This window comes from Odontomachus brunneus, unplaced genomic scaffold (assembly GCF_010583005.1).
Source record: "Odontomachus brunneus isolate Ranch 3 - 2012 unplaced genomic scaffold, Obru_v1 Obru_scaffold_191, whole genome shotgun sequence".
Classification (NCBI taxonomy): Eukaryota; Metazoa; Arthropoda; class Insecta; order Hymenoptera; family Formicidae; genus Odontomachus; species Odontomachus brunneus.
In genome coordinates, this window is record NW_022639641.1 from 265643 (window position 1) to 283804 (window position 18162).

General features: G+C 43.8%; 1 protein-coding gene across 7 annotated transcripts in view; it reads right to left on the reverse strand.

Moving 5' to 3' along the window:
* LOC116851786 (adenosine kinase 2-like) overlaps nucleotides 1-17439 on the reverse strand; it is a 22139-nt gene extending 4700 nt beyond the window's left edge. Inside the window, exons 1-7 of one of the 7 annotated variants that reach the window (XM_032831573.1) lie at nucleotides 17272-17439; nucleotides 13242-13405; nucleotides 12603-13148; nucleotides 12363-12432; nucleotides 12149-12248; nucleotides 8984-9028; nucleotides 202-348 (exon numbers count right to left, since the gene is read on the reverse strand). In XM_032831573.1, coding sequence (XP_032687464.1) covers nucleotides 202-348; nucleotides 8984-9028; nucleotides 12149-12248; nucleotides 12363-12432; nucleotides 12603-13148; nucleotides 13242-13385 — 1052 coding nt within the window. In that variant the 5' untranslated portion in view covers nucleotides 13386-13405; nucleotides 17272-17439. Of the gene's footprint in view, nucleotides 1-201; nucleotides 349-8983; nucleotides 9032-12148; nucleotides 12433-12602; nucleotides 13149-13241; nucleotides 13406-15248; nucleotides 15422-17271 lie in introns of those variants that run through there. The other 6 variants (XM_032831572.1, XM_032831571.1, XM_032831569.1 and 3 more) reach the window with 6 other exon arrangements.
* Nucleotides 17440-18162: the final 723 nt, after the last annotated feature.

Genomic DNA, 18162 nt, shown 5'->3' on the forward strand with positions numbered 1-18162 from the left:
ATATATATATATATATACATATATATATGTGTGTGTGTATACACACATACATACATACATATACACACACACACACACACATATATATATACAAACACACACCGTCTTCTTCTCTATTTTTTTCTCTTTATAATTCCCTCTTTACGTATATTTTTATTTCAACGTGGCAAACACACAGGGTTTAATTTGGTCGACAATTACCTCTCGCCAAACAACACCACGTCGTCGCTCCTCCATCGGGCTCGTCGAGAAGCCGCCCCTTCTACTCCGTTCTCAGCCGTCGAGAGCCGGCTGCCTCCATCAGGTCGTTGGACGTCGCCGGGCGTAGAGAGACTATCACATCGTGTCCTATATCACACATCACATTACAATACAGCGTGTTACAATCTCTGCGGCGCGTTTCTATCGGTTTTTGCGCTTCGTTTTCGTTCCGTTCTTTCCGGGCTAATGCGGCGACGACCGACGACGATGACGACCGACTTATGCGTGTGTTTCTCGTATTTTTTTTTCCGTTTTCTACCACGCGAGGTCGAGGGGGTAACCCGTGCATCCCGACGTGTCCGCTTTTTTTTCCGTTCTACATTTTATACTTTTGCGGATTCCTAACTCCTCCCGATGATCCCGATCGGCGGTTCACGATCTCCGTGCCGAGGGAGGACTAGGTGTTTTGTTTTGGTCTTTTTTTTTCGCAAAGCGAGAGGTTTTGCGTCGACGTGTCCGAGGCATAATCTCAGCGAGTATAGAGCTTACAGATCGGGTCTCTGAAGCTTTTTCTCATCTCGTCGTGCTTCTCAGTCTGCGTGTGTCCCGAACCGGTTGTAACTCGGGCTGCGTGATTCTACAGACGGCGACTTGCGTACACTTGCGACGGCAACAGCGGCGGCGACAGCGAAGACGGCGAGGACGGCGACGGGGCGGCGGCGGCGGCGGCGACGGCGGTGGCGGCGGCAAGGGCGAACTGCGACGAGGACGTAGGCGACGACGACGAAGTCGACGACGACGAAGACGACGACGAGGACGACGACGAAGACGAGCCGCACAACCGCAGCGGAATCTCGCACGTCCGTTATTGAGATTATCATTATTATGGGCTACAAGCGAGAGCAAGAGAAAGGCTGCGACCTGGTACCAGACCTTTCTCGATTATCCCGCCTCGTTATCATCCCGACGATTAGTCCGGTACCGATATTATACCGTAAAGAATCTTCGAGAGAGTACTTGCGATACGTAGCGCGTATCGATGTATATTTATATGTATACGTACATATATGAATATCCGACGGGGTTTCTCCGTGTGCAAGTGCACTCCATGCACCGGGCTGTTATTTTCCGCACGACGTGTGTGTATGTACGTATACGTGACAGTCTCACACGCGTGTACTATACGTACGCGCACGCAACTCGCGCGTTTCCCCGCGCTATCCGCTCTAACCAACAACGAGCGTCGAGTCTCGCCGATTACGCAAGTCTACGGCGTATCGGGGTGGTCGGGGGTGCTTTCGACAGCGGCGTGTACACGCTCGGGGTATCGAGAGGGAAAACAGAGGATGCCCTCGAAGAAAAATAAAGAAAAAAAACAGAGAGAGAGACGAGAGAGGTTTTTCAGCTTCGATGAAGAAAGATCCGTCCCAGAACCAACGACAGTAAATCTGCGCGGGAGAACTCGGGGACATCCAGGCAGGATGTTGTATATTTTCTTGGTCTCTTTCGCTGCATCACGTTGGCTCTGAGACACGATGTGTTCTCGCCGACGATCATGCTCCGTGGTCTCGGCCGAATGGTACTGTTTGCGTGATACGTAAAAAGAAAGGTGTGGTGAAGCTAATCCGGCGTTGGAAAAGCGGGATATCCGACGTTCTCCCTCTCTCTTTCTCTCTCTCTCGCATCTGGTGCACCGATCAAACTCGCAAATCCGGCGACAAGAGCCGATTAGAGAAACGGTTCGACCTTACTCCCGCGCCGACTCTTGTTAGCTTATTTTTATGCAGAATACCATTGGCGGATTCAATCTTTTTCCCGGATTCCCGGAATGAAGTTACGACTTATTTATCGGACAGGAGGAGTCTGTGCTCACCATATCACAGTATGGAGAGATGATCGAGTGTGTGCCCTGTGGTTCTCTTTCTCTCTCTCTACACGTTCGTGTTCCGTAGTTCACCGGCAATTTGGCTTGCGGGTGATATCTCTGACGACACTCTGGCGGTGTGTCTCTGTTTAAGTAACATTGAGGGGGAGGGCTCTTTCGCACACTGCGACACACTACGCATCATTAGGCGACAGTGTATACGTGGGCCGTGGGCCGCCCTGTTTGCCGTTGGTCGGGTAGAAAAGCGGAGTCTGGAGAGCGGGTCCGAATCCGATTCTGTAGACCCTTCAACCTCCGAATCTGCAAGTTTGACTGGCACATAACAACAAGCATTACCATGTTACATACTGACAGAGATCAGGTGTATGAGAAGATACAGAGAATATAACATTGACTGTTCGTGATCTATTTACACATCGCTTTCCGTTATCATTCGGCCGGCTATACTTCCGGAAGTGGCGGTACTGTAACTTTGACTGCGATTGTCAAAGTTTATGCAAAGTTATCTTGCGTAATAACAACCGCATTACTATACGGAGATATGTTATTTCGGCGGAATCGTGGCGAATCGCACACTCCCTGTCTGCTTATAAAATAGAACGTGAACTCAACTGAAAAGAAACGCGAATATCTTGAGAGAATTGTGCTTAACGGTAAAATTGAGATCTTATAAAATTAAGGTTTCCTCGATTCTTCTCAACGTTGAGTTCCGACCAGTAAAAACGAATCAATCGTCCTCGGGAAATGAACTCGGGCTATACAAGAGAGCCAGCCAGAAAAAGGTGGGTGGTGAATGCTCAGTTACAATTCAAGGAGATGTCGTTCGCACGTGTTTTGAGGTTTATTAAAAAATAAGAAGTTGCAAAAAACACACACGTAAATAGTGAGTCAGACGTACAAAAACAGGATCTCTCATCTCGTGTATTACTACTAAGGCGAGTAAAAAGAGCGTGTGTAGCAGGCTTGTTCGGAATCCGTCATTTCTTTTCCTGTTCTCTCGTTTTTTAATACGTGTATATATGTATATAGGAATAGAGAATTAGTATTCCACGTCCGTGTATGCGTGATGAAGCGACTTATTCGCGCTATATGCTAGCTCGTGCGCAACCACCTCATCCGCAGTGCCAATTGGTCTGAAAACATCAGTCATACAACGAACGATATCACACAGTGCTCGATGGATCGCGCTAAAGACGGCCCTTAATTCTTTAAGACAAAGATAGAGGATTCTAGAGCCAGTGATCGAAACAACTATAACTTCAGCCAGCTCAATTCCACATGCCGCGGATGCGGTAAGATGACCTTTTCATTTTAACGCACTTGTGGCATTGCAATTTGATCTTTGTGAAACTATAATAATGTTACGACCTCTGTTCTCTTAATTAAAGTTAAAGCAAGCGATTACGAGATAGAAAAGGAAACAAAAAAAGAGAAGTAAGCTCATCGAGAGACACACCTGAGCTTATAACCATCCTAAAAGTGGAAAATTTGTTGAGAGCAATGTTTCAATTTGAAAGCCGTATCGTTTGAAATGTTTGAGACAATGGTGCACGATGAGAGAAATACCTGAGAGAGAAAGAAAAAGCGCATATGATAAAGAATCTTTCAGATTGTGAGAAAGAATCTTTGAAGAACTTGGTCAAATATTTAGAATATATATGCTTCTTCTATTTTCAGATTAATTTCGAATATCCGATTGAGGCGAGATTTGAAGAAAACGACTGCGTCGCTCGAAAGTTCCTTTCTTTACTGATGCGAAACTGACACACAAAGATGTTGCGTTTCTGCAGAACACGCAGGGTGTTCCCGGAAGGACCAAGATGTCCTTTCGATCATACTAATAAGCTGGAAAAAACTGAAGATTATTTCGACATATAATAAAATATCAATTATAAATCATGGATATTTGAGATTGATTATTCAAAAATTTTGTAAGCTAAGTTTTGGAAATGGACACGAAAACTCGTTACAATCCTTATTAATCTAAATTAGGTTCTAATTTAATTGAAGATTCAATTATGAAGATATTTCACATTTGAAACAAAAAAAAATATTAAATGATACCTTTTAAAATATTCAGTGTCCTGAAATCAACTTCAAATTTGTTGGTACACTCGGTGCTTCCGGGACGCCTTGTGCTTGTAAGAGAGTCAAAATTGCCGAAATTGGTCATCGAGCATATATCGCGTGGCCAACTTAAACTTCAATTTTGCGACGGGAGAATCGCAAAATCCAAGAACGAGCGACGCTCGTAAACGCCCGACGAGCGCGAAAATCTGTCACGCTAAAAGTCATGTCATGTGCGCGTTTCGTCCATTTTCTCGACTCTACTGAGAGCAAGGTCCCTGGACATGAAAGACAGGATGTGAGGCTTCGACAGGGGAATTGCGTGATAGAATCGAGAAAGAGAGAAAAAAGGAAAGAACAGTCGACGAGACAGACTTGTGCACATATGAACGGTGGTATAGTCACTGGCAACGCGTGACACTAATTCCCAACGTGTATCGATACAGTGCAATGTCTACTCGAATCGTAACATCTGATCTAACGAAAATTACCAAAGCGTATACGCGCTAAAAATTTAATAACAACCGGCGATACGCATCTGGCTTGCTTTATCGATTAGCTCTACAACTAGGCACTTTCATACTGTACACAAAAACTCACGCGCACTAATGTAAATATTAGTGCTTGAACAATGACGGGAGTCGGTATATAATCTCACAACGTGCGCTCACATAATCAGTGTTACAGATTGAGAAAGATATTGCACACGGTATCATTAACAAAAATACAGGGAATCAATAATTATAGCTCAGGTCGCGCTCGATAGAAAGTTTATCGTAGAACCCCGCCTCAAAATTAATGATTAGAGGCAGGGTAGAAAGTTTCGATAATTTTTGCACACAGGAGAGTGGCAGATCGCAGTGACTCTGTGGCTTGTATTAATAGCCGTTACTTGAAATTTGTCTTATGTGAAACACTCAGATTTGCATTCAGAGTCTAAATCTTTCAGCTAAATCGTATGACATACGCATCGTTACGCTTGCTTGTTACAATCGTCGTGTTCTGTTGAAAAAGAACTCACATCTAACTCTAAATTTAGATCTGAGAATTTTATTTGAAACAAGTTTCAAGTAACAATCATTAACATGGACCTGTAAAGAAAGCAACAGCAGCGAATACGACGCCGCACGCGTTTGGATCGAACGATCTCTCAACGGGGCGTTTCGCTATTTTCTTTCCCTCTTTTTCTTTTTTGTTTTCTTGAGCGAGCGCGAAAGAGAAACGCGCGCAGGAAGCCAGCGAAAAGGAAGCGCGCGTCCGATACAAAATGGTATCCGATACAAAAATTTCGGGGTGCAAAATGGGACAGGCAGGATTATTGTGGATAAACGATGGTGGTGATGGTGATTGTAGTGGTGGTAGTAGTGGTAGTGGTGGTGGTGATGGTGGTGGTGATGATGATGATGATGATGATGATGATGATGGTTTATGTTGTTGCTAACTGCTGGCGAAAGGGGTAACGGCGAGAAGAAAAAGAGCGGTCGGTGTGATGTAATTAAAGAAACACGCAACACACGTCGTTTTTTGTGAATTTCACAAGTACATTGTTATTACACAGTTCTCTTAATATCCATTATCATTAATATTAGCATCATTGTGGTTATTATTCATATAATTCTTAATCCGAAAACACGACGGTTCTCAGCGAAAAAAAAAGAAGAGACGTAGAGGGAAGGTAAGAGAAAAAAAAACCGCTTACAAGTGTCTACGCTCGAAAAAAAAACGAAAGTGCGATTATTACAGGCTACAACTCGGACATAATTAACGACGATTATTACTGTCTCTCTTGTCATGTCAGATAATCTATTATCTTTCCTTTCATTTGTTTGTTTTTCCTTCCTTACGTCGGAGTTAATTCTACGTTAATAAAATGATTACGGTGCTATATACCCTAACGATAAATGGTCGCACGGCCCACTTAAGTTTCCCATACGCAATCGACGCATTCTGCGGATCCAAGTTCGATTATAATTACTTTTTATTCCCCGTAACGTTGAGGTAATGTGTGAAAACGATATTTTTAAACGGTAGAACCCGCACGCTTGATACCTCCCACCCTTTCGCTTCCTCGTTCGAGGATGAAGAATTTCGATAAAAGCTACTTTTGTTAAGCACGAACTACATTCCTCTAGGTTCCGTCGCGAATATGTTAAACATACAAGGTTTGCAATTATCTCATCATGCCCATAATAGATCAATCGTGTTCGCGTAACGATACTGACTATGTATTTGTAAACGTATTGGTATGTGCATGAAAAAAACACGCTTACGTCAGTGCTAAGAATACATAGTCATAACAGTGCATATTGAAAAAATATGCTGAATAATTCCTCTCACTATGAAAGTACATAGTTGTATGTTTTTACATATTAACAGAATACTATACATACATATATATATATATATATATATATATATATATATATATATATATATATATATATATATATATTATATATCTAATATATATGTTATATATATTAGAATGTAATCAATATGTGTACAAATACATTTTCAAGTTCGCGAATATATAATTTTCCCGTAGTATTCATACATCCGTGTCAAGAGTGTTAATGAAATATTGCTCGTCGCGACGACACAAACGCGTCTCATAATTCGTCAGTGCGTCAAATTCAAGATACAATATCACTCGCTCGAAGGGCGCGTATTCCGCATTTCTCATCTTCCCTCGCGGAAAGGGTCGCGTCGCGTTTATTCGCTGGTGAAGATCTACTAGAGAGAGAAACAGTGTCATGATCGAGACACGCGAACGAAATCGCGACGCATCTCTAGTGAATTCGCATTTCGCAATTTCTCGATTGCATGCACTTTACTGACGACATTTCGATGCACCGTCGCGAGAGTGTCCGCGCTACTTCTCCCGACGAGATACATCGTTTCGACCTAATGATAAGCGAAGATAGAAGGGAGAGGACGCCGCGTTTCTCTCTCTCTCTTCCTCTCTCTCTCTCTCTGTTGTGCGGCATCGCGTCCACGTGCATCGCGCGGAGAGATGACGGAGTCAATCAGCGATATTATATCTGAATTATTTTTTTCCTTTTCCTATATAATGAACACGCCGTATGGCGATATCGGTGTATATACGTGTGTGTATATATGTGTGGTGTATCGATCATTCATCGAGAGCGACTCCCGCAGGGAGATGCGACGTGTACGCGGAGGGAGCGCGTATCGATTGTTGCGCAGCGACGAGAAGCGGGGTGCGTCATCGTCACAAAAAACCGAAAGCACCATTCGATTAGGTGTGTATTATGTGTGTTTATTTTCCGAATGGTGATGGCGCGTTATCGCAAGAGAATATGGCTTCACCAGAGAAAACTCGTCGATCCCGGACAAAATCAAAAAGAAAAATAAAGACATTACGAAACAGACATATGTATATATATATATATATGTATGTATATATATATACACACACACACATATAATCCACGTGATTCCGAGAGACGGCAAAAACATTAATATATATGAGAAATATCGAGGATCGAGGAGTTTTCGCGGCGAAGCTATACGTATATATTATCGAGTCCTTACGACGAGGATAATCCTAACTCTCTGATTTTACACAAGTGTATGAAGTGGGGAGGGATAAAGAGGAAGAGATCAATGAGAATCTCGAGGAGAAGAGGAAGATCGGGGAGAAGGGGTGGGGGGAGTTTGGGTAATTCTGGAAATAAAATTTTTCACTGTGACTTGACGGTTGAGACTTTTGTGTGTTCTGCGATGTACTTTTCATTCTCCGTTATTATTTTTTTTCCGTAATAGAGAGCGCACTGCGGGTGGCATTCGTTCGCATAGAGCGGGCGGCAGATCTTCGCGCGTGCAGATCAACAGACGGCCAAGAGTATCTCGGTTCCGAGGCTTCCTGCTAGCCGACAGATAGACGACCCGACCGACGAACAATAGATCCGACCGATCCGAGCCCGACGCGACGATTTAGTATGGTGCGAACCGGCGCGACGGCGATGGGCCTCGTAATCCCGGTCTGGTAACCAAAATTAAGCCACGTCAGTCACACGAGATCGATAGGTGCACGTTTAAAGCACGGGCAATTACAGATTAAATATGTAAAGATGTTCTATATATACATATACATATTTAAGTAATAAGAGAGGGAAAACTGAAGGGGGAGAGAGAGAGAGAGATAGAGAGAGAAAAAGAAAGAGAGAGAAAAAGAGATAGCACGTAGAGGTTGAAAGATTGCGAGTAGAATAAAGTGAGATTTTTCAGAAAAGAAAAAATAAAGGTAAAGGGATGGATATACAGCAGCTCGGAGAATACCTCGTTTTCATCGCTAACTTGTCGTTAATTCGTTCGTTTCACAGTAAGTGGGATAATCGCGCAAACTCAGACTTCAGAATGTTTCTTTCTTAAGGTTTTTCTTTACGAGCACTCTTCTTTACGAAACGCCATATCTCTCAGATGTGTATACTATTCTTTATGAAACGCTAGATCTCGGATCTGTATATATACTATTTTAACTGTTTCTAATATTCGTCTTAGCGACAAACAACGCGACAGTTTCCCGCGAATACAGTCTTCGATGTCAGTACACACGTTATCCTACTTGGCCGATATCGTTAATTTCTCTTTTTTGTCTGATAATCGTAACATAAAGAAGAGAGCGGATTCTATTAGTTCTACATGTACATGTATACAAGTGCTCTATACACACGTATTGCGTATGCATAATATTATGTACGTGCACATGTAGAAATAATATTTAAATCGCGGTTCGCATAAGCAAGGATCTTAATTCGGGCATGGTGGTATTTTATATGATCCAGTGTCAGTTTTAACTCTACTTACCTACGTTCCTCAAACGAATCTCGGCTGAAGTCCTCGTACATGCCTCTACTATAACAGCGTTATAATAAATAATCGAATCTACCAATGGTATCAGATCAACATATACCATATACTGGCTCCCTTGTCCAAGGCTTAACTTTGTGAATTAGTCCCTGTATATTTACGTGCAAGGAAATGAGAGATAGAGAGACACGTGTAGAAAAATACAAAGAGAAAAAGAGAGAAAGAGAGAGAGAGAGAAAGAGAGGAAGAGAGAAAGAATCGCGTGCCTCGCCTAATATGACTTTCGAGTTTTGGGAATCAGGACGGAATGTATCGTAGCCGCACAACAGCTATTGTGAGAAACGAGAACCTATCGAAACTGTACGCTGAAGTTGTTACACGTTACGTATCAAAGTTTTGCCGCAGAACTTCCTATTTTTTCTACTACATCGAACCACAACACACATTTACGCGTGCCCAACACCTCGGTTGGTGTATGTGCGCGCGAATAGGGGAGAAATTTCGACTTCTACTGAGGAATGCTGACAAGCGGATCCGGAAGGTCTTGTTCGATGTACGATTAGAAATCGTTCGCAGATTCGCGAGCGCAGAGACGCAACATGGATATTCAGCTATGGTCTATGAGAGAGAGAGTGTGAGTATGAAAGACAGAAAGATAGAGTGGAGTGGAATGGAGCGCAAGCAACTAGTGACTCGCCATATACTCTGTACAAATCGATCGACGATACAAGATCATACTACTAACTTGAGAAGAGTATGGAAGAACGAGGAAAAAGGGGAGCGGGGAGACGGTAGAAAACGTAGGGCGCTAGCTAGTCATATGAGGCAGGCAGCGGTAAGACTGGATTTTTCACCCATGCGACTTGCAAATTACAACGCTTCGCAAAAAACGAGAATCTGTATGTTTGTGGATGGGTGTGGGTGTGTGTGTGCGTGTTTACATTGTATAAGAGCCACTTGCAGCCTAGGCTGGGATTGTATGGGGGTAATAAGGTAACGTGCAACAACAAATTCAAAGTATTTAGAAAAACTGAGAAATTCAATCAATTCTGTTTCTATTTGAACGTTTTGCGAATGGATTTACATACATGAAGAGCTTTGAACCTCGTGAGTAGAAGTCAGCTTCAAGAACCATGGATTTGTGAATTTCGTGGAACGTTTCGTGCAAAGTTTGAATACTTCGCACGCATTAAATTTATTGTCGCGTCATATAGGATTCTGACGTGCAATTTTTGAACCCGAATACTGATCCATATATCATGAAACTTTGAACGTAATTTGAACGGTTTTACACACGTCAACAAAATTTCAACTCTACGTGGGCATAGTAGGTTTTCATCTACTTGCCCAATTATATCGATAATAAAAAGTCGAACAAAACCATGTGTTTAACTCAAAACGCTAGTAAATTAGATTTTACGTTAAATATAATTAAGAAGTATATACATATATGTATATATTATACACATTAGAGAAAGAAAAGAGAGCAAATCGCGCGTTTAACTTTATATCAATATTCAAAATAAAAAAAATAGTAATATATTGTCTGATAATGTCTATTTGAAATATATTTGAAATTACCGACAACAGAAAACTGCGCGAACTAGCATGTTTGCTTTACTGTAAAAGTCTTTGTATGAATTATATATTGGAAAAACAAAAAATCCTCTGCGTCACAAGTCGAATCGATGTCATCATGTAAAAGAAATCTCTATTGCTTAATTGCAATATTATGTATTCGTAAACGTCGACGAAACTGGATTGGAAAGATTGCAAAAGGAAATGCCGATGTATGTACAAACTTACTGTCCAATTCGTCTGGAGAGCTGGTTTCTACTTACGACACGTTTCAAAGACAATCGATTCGAGGCGCCATTCCTGAAAATCGCGCCAGCCCTGTTTCTTTTCTTTTTTATATCTTTTTTTTCTCTTTTGCTTTCTCTATCTACACCGCACGAGAGTTCGTTTTAAAATTGCAGATCGCATCCTGGCTCGCGCGGATCGGTAGTGCGATCACAAGAAATTCTAGTTCGCATTCCTTAGGAACGTTTCTTCATCCCAGGCCTCCGCGCCACTCCCGGTCGAGTGATGTACGTAATAGGGAGCGCTTGAAACACAAAGGATTTATGAGAGACATACAGGCCAATCTCGCAGTTAATGCCATGGAACAAGAGAGTCTATGAACTAGGACATCCCTAGAAGAGCAGTCGACATGTTCAAGGCACAATCAGTCGAGACCCGAGTCGAGGCCCACCGAGGACGCAGAAAGACAAATATGCGGGCTGCTGTGTATTTTTGACGCGCGTTGGTTGCAGCGACAAGAACGAGGCGTGACTACTCGCTAACAAAATTGAGTCAAAGACTTACTCTTGTACGACTTGAACGCTGACCCGGGACTGTCTCTCTAGGGTTGCCCGCGTTCATGGACAAAGATGGTACGCAGCCTGAGGTGCACTGAAATTTAGAATGTACAGAAACGTCCAAGCGTCATATATTAACATTTCACTACGACGGAGTCTTGCACTCATGTGGGCATCGGGTCGACACTCGAACGTGTGCGTTAAAAAAAAAGTACTATTATTTTTCAGAATCTTAAATACAACAAGTAATAATATGCGTAATAAAGCGATAAAAAACGATCATGCTTCGTGTCGCGCAGTAATATCGTTGCAGCACAAGTGTGACTGCAACAGTCTTTTTTACACGCAAAATTTAACTTCCGACAGTAAAAAAAAAAAAGTAAAGTAAGAAAAGAAAAAAGGAAAGGTAAAATAAGATAAAACAGAAACATTAGAGAGTAGTTCGGTAGTTTTCAACGGAAAAAGCAAATAGAAGTCGGAAGTCTTTTGTAACAGTTTTGCATAAACACTGAAAAAGTTCCGCGATCGCGTTAGACAGCCTACCGTAGACTTAAACACTCGCTATTTTGTGGCAAAACTATAAACAAAAAAAATAAATAAATAAATAAACTAAGAAGAGATATACTAATAGAAGGAGACAAGTCAAATCTATATGACGAGAGAAAGAAAGTGTACGATAGACTAGAAACAAATGTCGACGATTCACCGAACCCCAATTCGCATGAGCTGTTAATCCAGCCTGGAACGTTCACAATGTTAAGTCGGACGAATGGGCAGTCGGCTATGCCGGGTACCTACTCACCTGAACCGGCCGTTGTTGCCACTCGGAGGGGGTGATCGGCGGCTGAACATTCCATACTCGTTTCCACGGGAAAAGCCAGTGTCTCGCATGGATCCCATACCTAGAGGAGGCATAGCAGGCATTGGGTCTCGTCTTGGTGGTAGAGGTGGCATTGTCATTGGTGGAAAGTCTAGCCCGCACATGGAAGTTCCCATGTCACAGGGCCCTGTCATACCCGTAAACCGCCTCTCGTAGAGGTCCCTGGTGTCCTCAAAGCCTCTTCTGTCGTAGTAGCTTTCGTAGTCCTGTTGACAAGAGCAAAATCGCGATCGTGAATTAATAGACGGAAGCGTGTCCCGGAGATCGATCACCTATGCCGACCGTTTACGAGCACAAACGACAAACACAGGTGATCTGGAACGATGCATCATGATGATAATGCACTATATAAAGACTTGAGGATAAGAAAACTTACACCAAAGCGGCCACCACCCATGAGACGGTCCCTCAGGAATGGTGGTGGCGGTGGTGGCGGATATGGGTCGCGACCAAACATTCGGTCTCTGTATCCATTCCTATCTGGCCCACCGCCCATCCCACCCTTGGGACATTCCTTCGACCAGTGACCGCCTCGGCCGCAACGGTAGCATTGTTCAGGATCGCCCATCCCTGGCCTCTGTCGCACGCGGCTAGTAGATATCTGCACCTTCATCGGTTGTCCATCGACGATCTGCCCGTTCAGCTCCTTAATAGCGTCATTGACGTCGCCTGTCGCCTCCAGATGAACGAAGCCGTAGTTCCTCACGATGTCACACTCGACGACTGTGCCGTACTTGGCGAACAGCTCTCGCACTTGCGGCGCCTTCGTGTTGTCCGTAAGATTGCCGACAAAGATCTTCGTCGTGGGAGTGTTGGGTCCCTTGCGACTCTTTGCGGCCTCACACTTAATCGGTTGCCCATGGACCATATGTCCATTCAGATTCTGTATCGCATTTCGTCCTGCCTCCTCGTTCTCCATATGCTGTGCGGATAATAACATGCGATCTGCGTTAACACTACCGTCCGATTACGCTCACTCGAAGATCTCGTCTGTGACTAACACATGGCTACTTACCACAAAGCCATAGTTTTTTACCACGTCGCACTCGACAACTTTTCCATACTTCTCGAACAACGGTTTGATGTCGGCATTCGAGGTCTTGTCGGCTAAATTACCGATGAAGATTTTAAATGTGCCAACACTGCTGAAACCCGGCATTTTGTGGCTCGTACAAGAACCTAAATATTATAAAGATGTACGTTTAGTACAGCAACACACACTTCTATTTGTCTCGTTCCATTACCTATCCCTTTACATAATTTAAGTTCATCTTTAACTCTCAATATCATTAATACTTTTTAATTATTACATATATTCATTAAGATATTAATTCTACTTCAATTTGTACACAGTATACAATATTGGACTTGTTTTTTTAGCTGAACTAATGTTACTAGAACTTTGTTCCCTTTCTCTTCAATGTTACATTCTAAAATATCTGTTGATTTTTATATCAGTGAAAAATGTACAGGGAATACATTGTGTGATCTGAAAGATTGGCTGTTCTGAATATTTCTTGTAACTATAAACATTTATTTCTTATATATTTTCCTTTGATATATAAGAAACAACAGATATTTTAGAATGTAACATGAGGTGATTTATTCTATGTAACATTAAGTGATTCATTTTATGTTTTTCACTTAACGTTAGATCCTAAAATACGTTGATTTTTATATCAGAGGGAAATACATAAGGAATAAATTGTGTAGTTGTGTGTACGTATTGGCTGGTCACAATAGGTCTGTTCTTTCTAGCTGAACTATTTGAACTGGTATAGACTAATGCAATAAGTTAAAGTGAAACAAAATATATTTGTATAACTCTAACTTTTTGTACCACTTCAGGCAGTTCAACAAAAAAGTAGACTTAAAATTCCTTACAATAACACAATTTATTCCTTACACGTTTTTCTTTAATATAACTAACTTATAAAAAAACAACAGAGATATTTCAAAATCTAACGTTACGTGACTCATTATATATGCATATCTCACCCCAACAGCAAAAAAATACAAACCAGTTTGGTTAAAAATAACAGACCTATTATCAGAATAAATAAATTGGATATAAGAGTCGCTTATAAATTTACAACACAAGCAACAACACTGTTTTGTCACAAAACAGAATAATCGAACTTCAATCCGAGTAATTTCTAGAGATACACGCGAATTTGTTAGAATTACACTCTTGTCTCGTCACGCGAAATTATTCCCCTCCTAACAAATTCGCCCCCACCATATTGAATCCGCCATAGATTTCTGCGAACGCGCTAGGCGACTGCGTTGTTCCGTTGCTGGAGCAAGACGCGAAGCCGGCACGACGACAACCGGTGAGCGTAAACCCCGACATCATACACGCGCGCGAAATCGATCGAGTTTACTCACGCGTGAACAATGCGAAACTCACTTTCCTGCATCGAGCGTAACGTCAGGCGCTTGAACTCGCTCGAAAAAAAAAACGCCGCGGCTTCTGCATCGCGACACGCGACCCCATTACACCACTAGTATTAATATTTGTTCACCAAGGTCACGCGCGCGCTACGAACACGATCGAAAATTCCGCTCGGCGAACACAATATGCCGATTGTCGCGCGTCCGATTTGCCCTCTCTCTCCTGCTCGATGACGCATCCCGAGATGGCGCCCTTTCGGCAACAAATAGAATAAACGGACGCGATTGTTTAGCTCGACCCTGTACTTCCTTCCTCCATCTTGTTTCGTTGGCGACAGCGATAGTAGTCTATTCGTCGCGCATCTCACGTGAGAAAACGCGTAGCGCGAAAGGCGACCGCGTATTTCTCGAGATATCCGACCCGCTCCCGGCGTACCCGCGCGTCGCGAAAGGACGCCATAGGAGAGCGCATGGCCACGGAGGAAATGCTTCGACAATGCGGCGACGAAAATACTTGCACGGAACACACAAATCCCGAGCGTTCCTTGCGTTCGACACGCGGACGATATTCCGCCAGGTACGGCCGAACTGTGCGACATACGCTAGATATTAATTGGCCCTTACTCACCAGAAATAACGACGATCGAACAGACACTCGAAAACGACGCCGGCCTTCGCTGCGCACGACCTTACACAAGAGAACGCAATCTAGTAATGGCGTCGTCCTCGTCGTGCTCGTTCGGCTCGCTTCGGTCGGGCTCGGGCCGTGACGACACGATGCGCATAACGTTCGTGAACCTATCCGGCGCGTCGAACTCTCATGAGCCTATGCGACGCGCGCCGGTGTCCGAGTGTCGACGGAGACGCACGAGTCGACCCGAGACGCCCGATGGACAAACGCGGGAGAAGCGTTCCCGTGCGCTCCCTTCTCTCTCTCTCTCTCTCTCTCTCTCTCTCCTTCCCTCTTCACGTCTAGCCCGCCGCCATCTTTCCGAATTATTCAATCGAAAACGTCATGCTCGCTCTCGCCGTGTGCGTTAAACGGAGTGGGAAGGAAAGATACATATACATGCATATATGTGCGTCGCGCCCTGCTATTATTACGTGTCGCTTTTTTATCGCGGGGGATTCGCAGTCGAAGTACTAAGCGATAATGGCGCTCACTGCTCACTCTCTCTCTCTCTTTCCATGATAAAATCGATGAGACTTGCAAGAAAGCCCGTACTGCTAGATTTATCGGGTATAACATGCACAAGATTAACGGAGGAAAGATATTAGACGCGCCTCTCAATTATACTGATAGTCACGGATAAGAGACAATTTAACCTCCAACAATGTCAAAGCCGTCAACGTAGAGATTGGCTAGTACGATATCCAGAAACAGCTCGTGACTGTTCGAAGATTTCATAAATACAGACTATTTCCGAGCGTTCTCACACGATATTTTTAGGCATAACGTCAGCCTGATGCGAACGCATTGTTTGAGTTAGTCGTGGAGTGAGTTATTTGCTTGTCCTTGCCACGCGCAAATGAGAACGCGAGCAAATAAACTGCTAATCGACCGTGGAAATCGAATTCTTTAACTCTGATAATTAGTGCGATTTTAAGTTGCTCGAACAAACGTGTACTAGCAAACGTTGATAACCGGCCAAGTTCACGTAGAAAGACGTCACATAAGAATTCGCAATAATTGGAGACTTGCCGGGCGTTCATTATGAAGGGTATTATTAACACCTAGATGAAAACAAGCGTCATCACGACGGTTGCGATATAATCGCCGATTAAATTGTAGACTCGAGAATTACACACGATGTACGCATCGATTCGTCGACGCGACGACACAGGTCTGCGTGGAAAATTACTGCAGCCGGACGGAGAGATCGAACAAGCACGCAGCGGCAACGAGTGCGACGAGGACGGAATGATGAAAAGAAAGAGAGAGAGAACACATTCGTAGGACGACACGGGGCGTTGTTTTGTCTCGATAAGCTTTATCTTGTCGCGATAAACACAATTGCCATAATTTTGTGAACGCCTGGGTTCTCGGATGTCGCGAGACACGCGAAGGAAACAGATTCCTACCTGTGCTATCGCGATTCCTTGCCGATTAGCATGAAACACGCATTTGCGCGTCTGGCTGCGCCCGACAAATCTCCATATTATACCGATAACCGTGCCCCCCGAGGTAAAGTTCTAATCGATAAACCGCCGAAGAAAAAACGAGATACGAGGCCGAGACGTATGCAACGCTCCAGACGAGTTCAAACACCGACGACGTAGATGCGCAAAAATGACCCTCTCTCTTTCTCGCAACAATGGAAACGCGGCAAACGCATCGTGGGTCGCACGGACGGCATTATCGTTCGCGCGAGCCCCAGCAACGAAGAACGAAGCGGCCGATAACCTACGGATACACGAAGCGACTCCTCGTCCGGGTGCGCGAGGATGCTTCGGCGTTCGATCACGATTCCAACGAAATCGCCGGACGCCGGCGATCCGCGACAGACCGAATGGAGTCGTTCGAGAGGCAACACACTGCGACCGCCGTGCGCTGGCCGACCGACCAGGTTTCCGACGCGTTCCTTCGGATATTCGTGCGGTCGCGTATTCCGCGGAACGCGCCAAGATCCTATGCAAGATCAGATACTTACCGAGTCAGTGTCTCCGTAAAACCACGCGATACAGCAGCACACGAAAACACACGCTTCTCCTCGGGATAAAAGATGGCAGACCGAGACACGGGCGAACCGGGAAATGTGAGCCACACAGCGCGCGTCACTCCCGACACTTCCGATCCCGGAGATCCCACTGCTGCCAACCTAAGCGCCACCTTAATCTGACCTAACTTAACCTAATCCTAATTTGTGACTCACTCGACTCCTGCGCTGATGAGTATTTCATTGGCTGCGTTCAGAAAACATAGCTGATCAGTGAGCGGTCAGTGATTATTGGTCCTTACTGTTAGATCTCTAACTTTAGACCAATTATATTGATGAATTGCTCAACTGTTGAGTTCGCTGAACGCATCCATTGATTCGTCGGTGATATTCTTTCGACGATAAATCATGAATTTCTGATGCAATACTCGGGGAAATACTAGAGTAACGGAGATCCCTTGCTCGTGTCAGCTAATCAGGTAAAGAGAAACGAACCAATGAACGGCCACTTGATTCGTATCCCTATGGACTTCTGTGAGTATGGATTCGTGGGAGCACGCTACTAACGCTACTGCGTTCTTCTATCTTTATCGCTCTTTAGATATACAACAAGGATAGAATGATACGGTAGCGCTGAATAGCGCTAATAGCGAGCTCCCCGAACTCACCTATAGGTTGCTTTCCAACAAGAGACACAAATCGACACAAACATTATTCTATTTTTGTTCTACATTTAGTGAGTAACAAAAGTTGCTTTCCAACAAGAGACACAAGTCGACACAAGTATCATCCTATCTTTGTTACTCACTAAATATGGAAAAAGATAGAATGATGTTTCTGTCGGGAGCGTCCCGATTGACCACGGTACGATTGGACACAACTAAC